Source organism: Ctenocephalides felis, unplaced genomic scaffold (genome assembly GCF_003426905.1).
Source record: "Ctenocephalides felis isolate EL2017-DRISC unplaced genomic scaffold, ASM342690v1 CF-g0.4_SCAFFOLD_01492, whole genome shotgun sequence".
NCBI lineage: Eukaryota > Metazoa > Arthropoda > Insecta > Siphonaptera > Pulicidae > Ctenocephalides > Ctenocephalides felis.
The window spans coordinates 14576278-14593632 of NW_020537646.1; the positions used below are offsets into that span (position 1 = coordinate 14576278).

Consider the following 17355-nt stretch of genomic DNA (forward strand, 5'->3'; position numbering starts at 1 on the left):
TCTAGCAAAATTGGTTGAAAAAAATTATCAGAGGCCTTTATTTAAAGGAGGATTAAAGAAATAATACCAGCATCATATATATCCATACTTATATGTATATAGATTATGTTTATAAAGAAATATATCGCTATCTTTATTAAAAATTGAGTATTTATTCGCGCTTCGTAAATATGTTTTTTTGAAGTATATTGTAACCGAACTTTTAAATGATGGAGGCACGAATTAGTACAAATTCAATATTATTACATATATTATGAAACAAATAATAATCATGTTTTTCATAACAAATTTTGTTATCGAGAAATGTATGGTTTTTGCCAAAGAATTATTTATTTAATTACTCTGCATAATTTTAAGAAGGCATTTGCAAGTAATTTCAAATAAATTTATGCTTGATCAAAATTATACTTATTTAATATTTTTGGTAATAATAATTGATATGTGAAATCAATTTGTGATATATAGAGAAAATTAATAAATTAATTAATCACTTTATCTTAGTTATGTTTCGCCAATTAATATGTATATGCCTTTCCATATAAATAAATAAAGTATTTGGGGATCATAAAATGTTTCTAATTGATAGAAAGTTACAGTAAAAATAATACTTCTATCTCTATTCTTTGAATTATTGTATATTTTAGTAATTATAGAAACATTAAATATTTATATAATATTATTTTTTAAAATTAGAGTAGTTTATATAAAACACTAAAAGTATTGATTATTTAAAAAAAACACAATTACCATTCCTTCTTTTTCGAATTTCAAATTATAAATATAATGGATTAGTGTTTAATAAAAATTCAAAGTGCACTTATTGTTAGTTTCTCCTTTATTAGATCTAACTATAAAATATACAATTATAATAATTTTAATTTTTTATTTCATATAAATGTTTGCCTATAATGTTTCAATTTTGGTTCATGCTGTATGTTAATATATTAATATACTATGATATATTAATAATACTTATTACTAATGTTGAATTAATTATACTTATTTTAATCTTACTTCCGGTAATGCATATGTTTATTTTTCTAAAAACATTTTATACTAATAACTTTCTAGACAAAATTATTTTAACCTATATTTATATGTAATTAAAATTAGATAGTCGAAATGTATGGATTAATCAATTATCTAGGAATATGTATACAATCAATGTTCACATATTATAACACAAAAATATACTAAAACAAGTTGCAAGGTTTCTTTATTATCAAATTAAATGCGCTACTAAAATTATTATAGTATGTATTTTTGACAAATTTTATGTTATAAAAATAAGCGAATCATGTTATTCAGGGTCATTGCAGGTTTATCTTGATTTGAATGGATTTCTTAGCCCTCTTAACGTTTACTTATTATTTTCTGGTGCCAGGTTGTTACAATCTGCAGTCATGCCATCGTGGCAGCATATAGGATTGACGAACGTAACGCCACTATATGCCCAAGGCTCCTTTTGGCAGGCTCTCGAAAATACTGAAACCTATAACATTATTATTAATCGCAATGTTTAAACATAACAAAATCTACTAAAAAGCAATTGAAAAGCTCAAAGACTAAACTTTCTTAGTTCAAGTCAGGATTCAATTCGGCTTACTGGTCTGCTATTGAGCAGAACATCATATTTATTTAACCCTCCATCGGTCGACGTGGTCTGGCCAGACTTTTTTCGACTTTAATTTAAAAAAAAATATTTCTAGTAATCCTATCGACTTGAAATTTCTTGACTTTTTCTAAAATTTCATTAGCTGTCGATCAATGAAAAAATCGAAAAAATGTACAGAAGGATAATTATGAGGATATTATCTTTTTTATACTTCGAACGGTCGGAAAGGTCTGTCTAGACCACCCATACATTTTGTATGAAATATACGCTTTTTGATACATGTAAACCAGTATTTTGTCTTTTTTCATGGTATTTTCTATTCAAACTGCGTTGTATATATTCTTTGCTCTGTGTTGTAACATGTATGTTAGTATTTTCATGACGAGAGTTCCTTGAAAAAACCTACCAAACTTATTAATAATCGCAAACACTGAAAATCGGAAGAGTAATGCACACATTATCAACAATCTTTCTACCCGTACTGCGTTCGAAATTTTTTTTTGGCAAACCTGTAGTGAAATTATATTTTCACTTTGAGTTTTACAGCTCATTTCAAAGGCGCCGAAAAAGAATAAATATTGTTTTTCATTGCAAAAGACCGTAAAAAAAAATCAATACTATAAATATTTACTACTAATAATCGTTAATATATAAGACACCAAAAACTCATTTATCCCATATAAATGCATGTAAAATGAATGGTGGTCCAGCCAGATCTTTCCGACCGTTCGAAGGTGAAAAAATATCCGACCGACGGAGGGTTAATAAAAAATCTGTTAAACCGAACTTCATCCAAATTGGTTTGAAGATTATTTCAACTCACGGATCTCCTAGCACATATGAAATATTTGTTTATTACTTGAAATTACCGTCATTCGTTCCAAGTGTTTGACGCCATCACATAAATTTGGAAATTCGCCATTTTTAAGCGTATCGTATTTCTTCATGCATTGCTTTTTGCAAATTGCTGCTCCTTCCGCCCCACAGCCTACACGTGTTCCTGCATGCTGGACCATAATGGGAGTTTCACCAGCGCCTATTACGCTCTTGGAAAACGCCCCGCATTCGCATAGCCCAAGATCCACGGCACTAGTAAGGAAAAAAGTAAAAAAGGAAAAGTTACTAATTTATGCAAAAACAATCACATGCACATGATTCGAAAATCCTGACTATAAATGAACAGTATTATTTTTATACGTCTTAAAAATGAAAACACAAAAAATGGAAAGAAATATGTATAAATTGTTATTAATTCAATTCCATAAAATCTTGGATAAATAACCTTGTGAATCCTAGTATGCTCAGCGCAACCCAAAAGTGAAAATCAAAAATTTCATGGTTTTAGTTTCTTCCTTTCGTTTATTCGTGACTGAATAATGTCCAGTAACGAAGAAGTTTAAATAAGTAGTCTGTCCCCTCCAATAATTGTGGCGGATGTTTTATGTTTTATGTTTGAATTTTCATACAGAATTCCCGAATTCACGGTGATATCTATTGTTATCATATTTCATGTTTTTGTTTTTACATATAGCTAAAAATTCTTTTATTTAATCTCTATTATTAATCACTTACGATTTTAAACAAAGCGTATTTTAAACATCTTAAATCAATGCATGGGAATAATATTTTATCATGTTTATCTTGTATATATATAACTAAATTGTTTAATCAAGTGATTATAATTTTTTTCATAATGTTTGATCTTTTATTATTAAATTTCTTAATATAAAAATATTTTAAATACGTTTAGCGGAACGTAATAAAATCCTAGAAATCTGAACAATGTGTCGTACCATCCCATAATTTTAATGCAATAGTATAACATCTTATAAAATATAGATTAAAAATATATAGATCTACAAACTCGAATTTGTTTTGAGAAATTTGCTTCTCTTTTTTCATATTTTATTAAAAACTCTTAAAACTTGTTCAGTTTCAATTACTTTTACAATTTCTAATTTAATATCACACACAATGTAGTAATATTACATATATATATATATATATATATATATATATATATATATATATATATATATCTTATATATAAAAATGGAGCTCTCTTTCAAATGTCCGAATAAAACTCGAAAACGGCTGAATCGATTTGGCCAGTCTTAGTCTTGAAAAATTCGTGCCAATCCAGAGAATGTCCAAAAGGTGAGAAATTATTTCAAATCCGCGTAGAAACTTTACATTTATAATTTGAAAATTTTTGTAGAAGCGTAATTTAAATAGAACAATGGACGGTGGCAATTTCGTGAAATGTCAAACGCTTTTGACAGATGATGTTCAATTACGTTTAATAGGATGTTTTACGCGAATATTATTTATTTGTGATAAATTTGTAGTAAGTAGTTTTGTTTGTAGTTTTATTTATATACAAAAACGTTAGTAAACGGGCCCCAAGTGTTACTAGAGACTCAAAATATAAACTTTTTCGACATGTTAATATGAAAATGCATTTTTGGCATATTTTTCTCAAACACGGTGCTCTGAAAGATCTTATTTGTATAATTATATGCTCATTGGTATTTATAAAACATTTTCTAGGTTGTTATATTATTTTTTATTTATGTTATTTAAATTCAGAACCTAAATTTGGTATCGATCAAATGGACCTTTTGTCGAATAACATTTTTCCAGTTATAATTTTCCAGAATTTATCGCAGAATAGATAGTAATATATGAAGGTCCGGGGTTAAAAAAGTCAACCACCGATTTGTCAAAAATCAGTAAAGTTAAGCATTGTTTAACAACAACATTTGAAAGTAGAGGAAAAAAGATTTATAGCCAGCTACAAGCTTGATTTGAAAACGGTAATCTTTGAAATGGGGGAGATAAACGGTAATCTTTGAGAATCCATAATAAAAGTATTTTCTTCCGTTGGTAGTTTTTAAGCATTAGTTAAAAATGTAATTATTTTGTAAAATACCTTTAAAACTATAATAAGGCTTTAAATCTTTTTGCCACCTGCCCGTTTCAAGTTTGCCGGGTATATATATATATATATATATATATAATATATATATATATATATATATATATATATATATATATATATATTATGTTAAATGTTAAATATGAACAATACAACACTCCGGATTTTAACACACACTTTATTCGGTTATAGAACATATAGGAGTTCTGATGCTGTTCAAACAATAAAAAAAATTATCCGGAATTCCGATTATCCGGAATTCCGATTATCCGGAATTCCGATTATCCGGAATTCCGATTATCCGGAATTCCGATTATCCGGAATTCCGATTATCCGGAATTCGGATTATCCGGAATTCCGATTATCCGGAATTCCGATTATCCGGAATTCCGATTATCCGGAATTCGGATTATCCGGAATTCGGATTATCCGGAATTCCGATTATCCGGAATTCCGATTATCCGGAATTCGGATTATCCGGAATTCGGATTATCCGGAATTCGGATTATCCGGAATTCGGATTATCCGGAATTCCGATTATCCGGAATTCCGATTATCCGGAATTCGGATTATCCGGAATTCGGATTATCCGGAATTCGGATTATCCGGAATTCCGATTATCCGGAATTCCGATTATCCGGAATTCCGATTATCCGGAATTCGGATTATCCGGAATTCGGATTATCCGGAATTCCGATTATCCGGAATTCGGATTATCCGGAATTCGGATTATCCGGAATTCGGATTATCCGGAATTCCGATTATCCGGAATTCCGATTATCCGGAATTCCGATTATCCGGAATTCCGATTATCCGGAATTCGGATTATCCGGAATTCGGATTATCCGGAATTCGGATTATCCGGAATTCGGATTATCCGGAATTCGGATTATCCGGAATTCCGATTATCCGGAATTCCGATTATCCGGAATTCGGATTATCCGGAATTCGGATTATCCGGAATTCGGATTATCCGGAATTCGGATTATCCGGAATTCCGATTATCCGGAATTCGGATTATCCGGAATTCCGATTATCCGGAATTCGGATTATCCGGAATTCCGATTATCCGGAATTCGGATTATCCGGAATTCGGATTATCCGGAATTCCGATTATCCGGAATTCGGATTATCCGGAATTCGGATTATCCGGAATTCGGATTATCCGGAATTCGGATTATCCGGAATTCGGATTATCCGGAATTCCGATTATCCGGAATTCGGATTATCCGGAATTCGGATTATCCGGAATTCGGATTATCCGGAATTCGGATTATCCGGAATTCGGATTATCCGGAATTCCGATTATCCGGAATTCCGATTATCCGGAATTCGGATTATCCGGAATTCGGATTATCCGGAATTCGGATTATCCGGAATTCGGATTATCCGGAATTCGGATTATCCGGAATTCCGATTATCCGGAATTCGGATTATCCGGAATTCGGATTATCCGGAATTCGGATTATCCGGAATTCCGATTATCCGGAATTCCGATTATCTGGAATTCCGATTATCCGGAATTCCGATTATCCGGAATTCCGATTATCCGGAATTCCGATTATCCGGAAATTGGATTATCCGGAATTCGGATTATCCGGAATTCGGATTATCCGGAATTCCGATTATCCGGAATTCGGATTATCCGGAATTCGGATTATCCGGAATTCCGATTATCCGGAATTCCGATTATCCGGAATTCCGATTATCCGGAATTCCGATTATCCGGAATTCCGATTATCCGGAATTCGGATTATCCGGAATTCGGATTATCCGGAATTCCGATTATCCGGAATTCGGATTATCCGGAATTCGGATTATCCGGAATTCGGATTATCCGGAATTCGGATTATCCGGAATTCCGATTATCCGGAATTCGGATTATCCGGAATTCGGATTATCCGGAATTCCGATTATCCGGAATTCCGATTATCCGGAATTCGGATTATCCGGAATTCGGATTATCCGGAATTCGGATTATCCGGAATTCCGATTATCCGGAATTCGGATTATCCGGAATTCGGATTATCCGGAATTCCGATTATCCGGAATTCCGATTATCCGGAATTCGGATTATCCGGAATTCGGATTATCCGGAATTCCGATTATCCGGAATTCCGATTATCCGGAATTCCGATTATCCGGAATTCCGATTATCCGGAATTCCGATTATCCGGAATTCCGATTATCCGGAATTCGGATTATCCGGAATTCGGATTATCCGGAATTCGGATTATCCGGAATTCGGATTATCCGGAATTCGGATTATCCGGAATTCCGATTATCCGGAATTCGGATTATCCGGAATTCCGATTATCCGGAATTCCGATTATCCGGAATTGCGATTATCCGGAATTCCGATTATCCGGAATTCCGATTATCCGGAATTCCGATTCTCCGGAATTCGGATTATCCGGAATTCGTATTATCCGGAATTCCGATTATCCGGAATTCCGATTATCCGGAATTCCGATTATCCGGAATTCCGATTATCCGGAATTCGGATTATCGGGAATTCGGATTATCCGGAATTCGGATTATCCGGAATTCGAATTATCCGGAATTCCGATTATCCGGAATTCGGATTATCCGGAATTCGGATTATCCGGAATTCGGATTATCCGTAATTCCGATTATCCGGAGTTCGGATTATCCGGAATTCGGATTATCCGGAATTCGGATTATCCGGAATTCGGATTATCCGGAATTCCGATTATCCGGAATTCCGATTATCCGGAATTCGGATTATCCGGAATTCGGATTATCCGGAATTCGGATTATCCGGAATTCGGATTCTCCGGAATTCGGAATATCCGGAATTCGGAATATCCGGAATTCCGATTATCCGGAATTCGGATTATCCGGAATTCGGATTATCCGGAATTCGGATTATCCGGAATTCGGATTATCCGGAATTCCGATTATCCGGAATTCGGATTATCCGGAATTCCGATTATCCGGAATTCGGATTATCCGGAATTCCGATTATCCGGAATTCGATTATCCGGAATTCCGATTATCCGGAATTCGGATTATCCGGAATTCGATTATCCGGAATTCGGATTATCCGGAATTCCGATTATCCGGAATTCGGATTATCCGGAATTCCGATTATCCGGAATTCGATTATCCGGAATTCGGATTATCCGGAATTCGGATTATCCGGAATTCCGATTATCCGGAATTCCGATTATCCGGAATTCCGATTATCCGGAATTCCGATTATCCGGAATTCCGATTATCCGGAATTCCGATTATCCGGAATTCCGATTATCCGGAATTCGGATTATCCGGAATTCGGATTATCCGGAATTCGGATTATCCGGAATTCGGATTATCCGGAATTCCGATTATCCGGAATTCGGATTATCCGGAATTCCGATTATCCGGAATTCCGATTATCCGGAATTCGATTATCCGGAATTCCGATTATCCGGAATTCCGATTATCCGGAATTCCGATTATCCGGAATTCCGATTATCCGGAATTCGGATTATCCGGAATTCGGATTATCCGGAATTCGGATTATCCGGAATTCGAATTATCCGGAATTCCGATTATCCGGAATTCGGATTATCCGGAATTCGGATTATCCGGAATTCGGATTATCCGGAATTCCGATTATCCGGAGTTCGGATTATCCGGAATTCGGATTATCCGGAATTCGGATTATCCGGAATTCGGATTATCCGGAATTCCGATTATCCGGAATTCCGATTATCCGGAATTCGGATTATCCGGAATTCGGATTATCCGGAATTCGGATTATCCGGAATTCGGATTATCCGGAATTCGGATTATCCGGAATTCCGATTATCCGGAATTCGGATTATCCGGAATTCGGATTATCCGGAATTCGGATTATCCGGAATTCGGATTATCCGGAATTCGAATTATCCGGAATTCCGATTATCCGGAATTCGGATTATCCGGAATTCGGATTATCCGGAATTCGGATTATCCGGAATTCCGATTATCCGGAATTCGGATTATCCGGAATTCGGATTATCCGGAATTCGGATTATCCGGAATTCGGATTATCCGGAATTCCGATTATCCGGAATTCCGATTATCCGGAATTCGGATTATCCGGAATTCGGATTATCCGGAATTCGGATTATCCGGAATTCGGATTATCCGGAATTCGGATTATCCGGAATTCGGATTATCCGGAATTCCGATTATCCGGAATTCGGATTATCCGGAATTCGGATTATCCGGAATTCGGATTATCCGGAATTCGGATTATCCGGAATTCCGATTATCCGGAATTCGGATTATCCGGAATTCCGATTATCCGGAATTCGGATTATCCGGAATTCCGATTATCCGGAATTCCGATTATCCGGAATTCCGATTATCCGGAATTCGGATTATCCGGAATTCCGATTATCCGGAATTCGGATTATCCGGAATTCCGATTATCCGGAATTCGGATTATCCGGAATTCCGATTATCCGGAATTCCGATTATCCGGAATTCGGATTATCCGGAATTCGGATTATCCGGAATTCCGATTATCCGGAATTCCGATTATCCGGAATTCCGATTATCCGGAATTCCGATTATCCGGAATTCCGATTATCCGGAATTCCGATTATCCGGAATTCCGATTATCCGGAATTCGGATTATCCGGAATTCGGATTATCCGGAATTCGGATTATCCGGAATTCGGATTATCCGGAATTCCGATTATCCGGAATTCGGATTATCCGGAATTCCGATTATCCGGAATTCCGATTATCCGGAATTGCGATTATCCGGAATTCCGATTATCCGGAATTCCGATTATCCGGAATTCCGATTATCCGGAATTCCGATTATCCGGAATTCGGATTATCCGGAATTCGGATTATCCGGAATTCGGATTATCCGGAATTCGAATTATCCGGAATTCCGATTATCCGGAATTCGGATTATCCGGAATTCGGATTATCCGGAATTCCGATTATCCGGAATTCGGATTATCCGGAATTCGGATTATCCGGAATTCGGATTATCCGGAATTCGGATTATCCGGAATTCGGATTATCCGGAATTCCGATTATCCGGAATTCCGATTATCCGGAATTCGGATTATCCGGAATTCGGATTATCCGGAATTCGGATTATCCGGAATTCGGATTATCCGGAATTCGGATTATCCGGAATTCGGATTATCCGGAATTCCGATTATCCGGAATTCGGATTATCCGGAATTCGGATTATCCGGAATTCGGATTATCCGGAATTCGGATTATCCGGAATTCGGATTATCCGGAATTCCGATTATCCGGAATTCGGATTATCCGGAATTCGGATTATCCGGAATTCCGATTATCCGGAATTCGGATTATCCGGAATTCCGATTATCCGGAATTCCGATTATCCGGAATTCCGATTATCCGGAATTCGGATTATCCGGAATTCCGATTATCCGGAATTCGGATTATCCGGAATTCCGATTATCCGGAATTCGGATTATCCGGAATTCGGATTATCCGGAATTCGGATTATCCGGAATTCGGATTATCCGGAATTCGGATTATCCGGAATTCCGATTATCCGGAATTCAGATTATCCGGAATTCGGATTATCCGGAATTCCGATTATCCGGAATTCCGATTATCCGGAATTCCGATTATCCGGAATTCCGATTACCCGGAATTCGGATTATCCGGAATTCGTATTATCCGGAATTCCGATTATCCGGAATTCCGATTATCCGGAATTCCGATTATCCGGAATTCCGATTATCCGGAATTCCGATTATCCGGAATTCGGATTATCCGGAATTCGGATTATCCGGAATTCGGATTATCCGGAATTCGAATTATCCGGAATTCCGATTATCCGGAATTCCGATTATCCGGAATTCCGATTATCCGGAATTCCGATTATCCGGAATTCCGATTATCCGGAATTCCGATTATCCGGAATTCGGATTATCCGGAATTCGGATTATCCGGAATTCGGATTATCCGGAATTCGGATTATCCGGAATTCGGATTATCCGGAATTCGGATTATCCGGAATTCCGATTATCCGGAATTCCGATTATCCGGAATTCCGATTATCCGGAATTCCGATTATCCGGAATTCCGATTATCCGGAATTCCGATTATCCGGAATTCGGATTATCCGGAATTCGGATTATCCGGAATTCGGATTATCCGGAATTCGGATTATCCGGAATTCCGATTATCCGGAATTCCGATTATCCGGAATTCCGATTATCCGGAATTCCGATTATCCGGAATTCGGATTATCCGGAATTCGGATTATCCGGAATTCGGATTATCCGGAATTCCGATTATCCGGAATTCGGATTATCCGGAATTCGGATTATCCGGAATTCGGATTATCCGGAATTCGGATTATCCGGAATTCCGATTATCCGGAATTCGGATTATCCGGAATTCGGATTATCCGGAATTCCGATTATCCGGAATTCGGATTATCCGGAATTCGGATTATCCGGAATTCGGATTATCCGGAATTCCGATTATCCGGAATTCGGATTATCCGGAATTCGGATTATCCGGAATTCCGATTATCCGGAATTCCGATTATCCGGAATTCCGATTATCCGGAATTCCGATTATCCGGAATTCCGATTATCCGGAATTCCGATTATCCGGAATTCCGATTATCCGGAATTCGGATTATCCGGAATTCGGATTATCCGGAATTCCGATTATCCGGAATTCGGATTATCCGGAATTCGGATTATCCGGAATTCCGATTATCCGGAATTCCGATTATCCGGAATTCCGATTATCCGGAATTCCGATTATCCGGAATTCCGATTATCCGGAATTCCGATTATCCGGAATTCCGATTATCCGGAATTCGGATTATCCGGAATTCGGATTATCCGGAATTCGGATTATCCGGAATTCCGATTATCCGGAATTCCGATTATCCGGAATTCCGATTATCCGGAATTCCGATTATCCGGAATTCCGATTATCCGGAATTCGGATTATCCGGAATTCGGATTATCCGGAATTCGGATTATCCGGAATTCGGATTATCCGGAATTCGGATTATCCGGAATTCGGATTATCCGGAATTCGGATTATCCGGAATTCGGATTATCCGGAATTCGGATTATCCGGAATTCGGATTATCCGGAATTCGGATTATCCGGAATTCGGATTATCCGGAATTCGGATTATCCGGAATTCGGATTATCCGGAATTCGGATTATCCGGAATTCGGATTATCCGGAATTCGGATTATCCGGAATTCGGATTATCCGGAATTCGGATTATCCGGAATTCGGATTATCCGGAATTCGGATTATCCGGAATTCCGATTATCCGGAATTCCGATTATCCGGAATTCGGATTATCCGGAATTCGGATTATCCGGAATTCGGATTATCCGGAATTCGGATTATCCGGAATTCGGATTATCCGGAATTCGGATTATCCGGAATTCCGATTATCCGGAATTCCGATTATCCGGAATTCGGATTATCCGGAATTCCGATTATCCGGAATTCCGATTATCCGGAATTCGGATTATCCGGAATTCGGATTATCCGGAATTCGATTATCCGGAATTCGGATTATCCGGAATTCGATTATCCGGAATTCGATTATCCGGAATTCCGATTATCCGGAATTCCGATTATCCGGAATTCCGATTATCCGGAATTCCGATTATCCGGAATTCGGATTATCCGGAATTCGGATTATCCGGAATTGGATTATCCGGAATTCGGATTATCCGGAATTCGGATTATCCGGAATTCGGATTATCCGGAATTCGGATTATCCGGAATTCGGATTATCCGGAATTCGGATTATCCGGAATTCGGATATCCGGAATTCGGATTATCCGGAATTCGGATTATCCGGAATTCGGATTATCCGGAATTCGGATATCCGGACTTCGGATTATCCGGACTTCGGATTATCCGGACTTCGGATTATCCGGACTTCGGATTATCCGGACTTCGGATTATCCGGACTTCGGTTCATCCGGACTTCGGTTCATCCGGACTTTGGATTATCCGGACTTCGTATTATCCGGACTTCGGATTATCCGGAACCAATGGGGTTTATTGTTTTTATAATACTTCATTGTATATAGCATTCAAACAACACATGCTTATACACTTAAAGTATTAATATTTTTGATTCTCTAGAAATTGTCTAGAATATACCTTATTTAGCAAAACAACGTTTGCCGGGTCAGCTAGTATATATATATATATATATGTATGTAATCAGTGGTGTTGTGCTAATATTTTTTCTCATGTTTGTTCCGGTTCCGTTCGAAAAGGAAAGAAACAAAAATTATTACAAAACCCATTTTGTGTACATATATGAATGTTTATTACAATAATATGAACATTCAATAAAAATTAGTTGAATTATAATTTATAAAATTCACTTATTAAATCATTTACTGTATGGAGCGATTTAAAAAAAAAAATTCTTGCCGGAACGCGTTCCGGCCCAAAAATGATTTGCCGGAATGACGTTCACCACTGTATGTAATTTGTGTGTGATATATTTTCATGCATGTAATGCATTAAGGTAAATTAAAAGTTATATTATGTGATCAATAACAATAACGTGACAAAAATTATGCTTTCAGTCAAAAATTTTAAATAAAATTAGTTGACTGTATTGCTCAATTTTTCAAATCAAAGTTTTTCACGTCTTCTGCCATGGACATCATATGTGTTTACCGGGAATTGGTAAATGAAAAATGTTTTATTTAATTTTTTAAGTTTTGAATTTGAAGTAGATATAAGAAAAATTTTGGTATTATTTGAATCGTTGCATCCGCGTTCAAATTTTACTTTTTTTCTTGCTTTTTGAACGAACAAACTAAAAATAAACTTAAATTTAAACAAAACTCTAAATTTTGAAATTTTCTCAACTTATTATGGAGTAAATTTTTCCATAATTTGTGTTGGAGATTTGAAAATTAGTGGAACACTTGTGGATAAGCTCGGTAAAAATAAAATTATATAATTCTTGGCTTGAAGTTTCGTCGAAAAATGTTATTTAAGTTTATATTGATAAAGATTTTTTTATTATAGCAAATAATAGTTACAAATGACGCAAATATAATAGCTTTTTATAACTGTTAAACCGCTCGAATAAATTCACTGTGTTCAAAAATATTATGCCTATACCTCCCGGACTAATAATAATATGCTACTGTGAAGCGCGAATTAATGTCAAAATGTGAAAATACAAAAAAAATGTTTACCATGTATACTGTTAAAGATTTGACTAATTGCTTTAATCATACCTTTTGGAATAATGCAAAAAAGATATGTAAACAAACATTTTTATACATGATTCTTGTGAGTAGTTTTTCAGTGTCTTCTATTTCGTCCTTATGATTTGTATCATAACCTAACTTTATCAAATAATATAAGACGAAAATATACTATATTAATAAAATGGAGACGCCCTCACTTTTTTAAACTACACTTATGTATTTGTTTACTGATGTCTGTAAATCTATTTCTAGAGTCCATATAATTTACCTTTTGATGAAAATAATGCTGTCAATCTATCATTTTAAAATTCTAAAATACTCAGCAATTATTTTATCCACCACTAGTGCCTCTTTACTTCTCTTCGAGACTTATAGAACTAGAAAAAAATTAAACTCTCTGCTAAGAACTAATGTTTTAGAGTGCGAAAGAAAACGTGCTGACTATATATTTATTAATGATCCTAATTTAAAAGAACATTTGATTGAAATATATGGCGAGGGTGATGAGTTTACTCAAGAGCCAGGACTTAAAAAAAATGGCTTTGAAATGCCATCATTTACTAAGTGGTGGAAAAATATTAAAAATAATTATGCTTTACGCCTGATCCACTTAGCACATAGTGGTACAAAATATGATAGAATTCGTGCTATCCGGTTGTTATCAAAAATGACTTATTTGCAAGATTGGGACTATAGATCTTTAGCTCAACAATGTGATGCACTAACTGCAGTTGGATTAGCACGCTCTACATCTTGTGATTTTCGATGGTTTTTAGATCCACCATTTCGTTATAAAACTTTAGAACCTAAAAAGTTGATACAGGAATTGAGACTGTTGCTCATAGCATTAGGCCCACATCCATGTATGCAATCATTTTTGAATAAAATGTTTCATGATTTCCATGAGTTTGGAGATTCTTATGACAATAGCATAGAGTATGTTCCAGGAACTCCACTGTTCAGTCATGTGCAAGATGCAATGAAATTATGTGTTGACGCCCTGGTGCATCTTTCTGTTAGACCAGGAAAAGCAAAAGAATTGGTAGAAAATGGAGCCTTACAATTGTTAATAGATGTAGCACGACATAGTAAATCAAACACAGAAATTAAATCAAATATTGCTGAAATATTGTCAAATATTGCTATTTATGGAAATTCTTTAAGTTTGGTGTACAGTTCTGGGTGGATTGGTATTCTGCATCAATGGTCTATTGATGAAGATGTACGATTAAGAGTTTGTGCATCTAGAGCTCTAATTAATTTTGACGAGGATGATTTAGTAGGTGATTACACATATCCAGCTAGAGTATTTCCATTATATCCCGTAAAAAGATGTACGAGAAAACCAAAGTTAGATGTTATTTTTGTTCATGGTCTTCTAGGTGGTGTATTTATCACATGGCGTCAACGTGATATCAAAGATGAAGCTCTGGGTCTTGTGGAAAGTATGACCTGTGGTGGAATTTGTGATGATTCTCAAATGAGAAAGGTTACAGTACCTCCACCAAAGCAAGAACTCAACTTTCCTAATGAACCCTATTCATTCTGTTGGCCAATGGATTGGCTACCAAAAGATTTTGAAAACATTCGAATTTTAGGTGTCAATTATGATACCTCCCTTTCCCTTTGGACAACTACATCTTGCAATTGCTATAGTTCTATGGGGTCGACACTTGAAGGGAGAGCTCATGATCTAATGCATAGACTAGTTCAAGCAGGAGTCGGTATGGATGGTCGGAAAGTAGTTTGGGTTGCTCATTCTATGGGTGGTTTACTAGTAAAATCTATGTTAGTTCAATCATTTGAAAGCCAGAATGAAATGTTAAGATCTTTGTATAAAAGTACATCTGGAATAGCATTTCTTGGCACCCCACATGATGGATCTAGTATAGCAGCATTGCCTGCTCCAACAGCAGCACTATTATGGCCATCTATTGAAGTGAAAGAGTTGAGAGAGAAATCACCTAAACTAAGAGAGTTACATCACAAATTTCTTGAAATATTGGATGATCACAAAGTAGAAGTGGTTACCGTATGTGAAGGAAAACCAACATTATTAACAGCTCTTAAGGTTCCTTTAGTATTTGTAGCTCCACAAAGTGCTGATCCGGGAATAGGAGATTTTTATACAGCTCCAAGTAATCATTTAGATATATGTAAACCAACTTCCAGACAATCGTTCCTTTATAAAAGGCTGCTAGGCGTGATAAAAAATTCTTTAACTGTAGAACACTAATACCCTTTATTTTTTTTAAATAAAAGTGTGATATTTATTTATTTTGAAAATATTGTTTTCCTTTTTTAGATTGAAAAAATAAAATATTTTAAAGTTTGGTTACATTCTTTGTTAATATAATGCAAATTTACTAAATATTGTTTGATAAAAATAATAAAAGTGGATATCAAAATGCAATACTTTATTTGAGAGTAAAAACATATAAAATATTTCATACTAAAATCACTACAGTTAAAATATTATCGCTGTGGAGATGGTTTTGGCTTTGGCATTTTTCCTAGTAATGCTTGAATTTCTTTTTTTTCATCAAAGCCCTTCCATAATTCAAATAGGTTTATCACAGTTTTAGCAATTTCTTGAATCTGAAGGCAAATTATTTTTGTTAATAACAATTAAACATTTTTCTTTAATATAATAAAGCTTGTACCTTCTCCATATCAACATTGAGTTCAGCAAACCAGCTCTTCATTTCTTTCTGAAGTATTACACATGCAATTTGCAAGCATCCAATAGCAATCTAAGAATAATTCATATTATATATATATATATATATATATATATATATATATATATATATATATATATATCTTATGGCAGTATTTAAATTCAAATTTATTTGTTTTATATTGATCGAATTTCTGATCTTTGTTCAAATTACCTGGTAAGGAGGGTATAGCAAGCTAACATCTGTTCTTAGTGAGTCATTAACAATTCTCCATGCTAATGTCAATAATTGCTCTTCATGGCCCATGTCTTGCACCATTTGTAATAATGGTCGGTAAGGTTGATACACAATTAAACAACAGTCCAAGTTTTCAAGTAAATAAAATTCACATTCTAAAATATGATTAGTTCTATATGGGAATTCCTGCTGTCCATACGCATAACTAAATTTATTCTTTATCACAGTTTGACAAGTGGTGATTAAACGTGAATTAGATATTACTCCAAATTCTTCAACTTTAGAAGAGAGAAATATACAAGTTGGTGCTAAGAGCAAAGGATCTATACACTTTAAAGAATTTCTAGCGTAAAATCGCTTAAAGTAAACTGTTGCTGTTGCTATAACTTGTTGTCGAAGCTTAAGCTGTTCACCTAAAATCTGAATTAAATTTGAGAAGAAAATAAAGATTTTTTGGTATTCCTCTTCTGACAAAATAGATAAGTCATGCTGTCGTTCACGTATTAAATCTTGTTTATCTAAAATCCATTGCTGATGATGCGAACTTTGCCAAAAATTTCCAGCCATTATTTAATAACAAATAATTTGCGAATTTATTTAAGTAAATATTACTTCCATATAGAAAACGACATAACCTATTGTTGGCGTCAAA

General features: G+C 35.5%; 2 protein-coding genes across 2 annotated transcripts; one reads left to right on the forward strand and one right to left on the reverse strand.

Annotated features, from left to right (window-relative positions):
- Positions 1-14059: 14059 nt before the first annotated feature.
- On the forward strand, positions 14060-16021 carry LOC113370289 (protein SERAC1-like). Its single transcript, XM_026610962.1, has one exon. The coding sequence runs from the start codon at positions 14060-14062 to the stop codon at positions 16019-16021; it is 1962 nt and encodes a 653-aa protein (XP_026466747.1).
- A 239-nt stretch (positions 16022-16260) lies between these two features.
- Positions 16261-17355, reverse strand: LOC113370533 (cyclin-C). Its single transcript, XM_026611214.1, has 3 exons — positions 16680-17355; positions 16449-16538; positions 16261-16383 (listed from the first exon to the last, which is right to left on the reverse strand). The coding sequence occupies exons 1-3, from the start codon at positions 17268-17270 to the stop codon at positions 16261-16263; spliced, it is 804 nt and encodes a 267-aa protein (XP_026466999.1). The 5' UTR covers positions 17271-17355.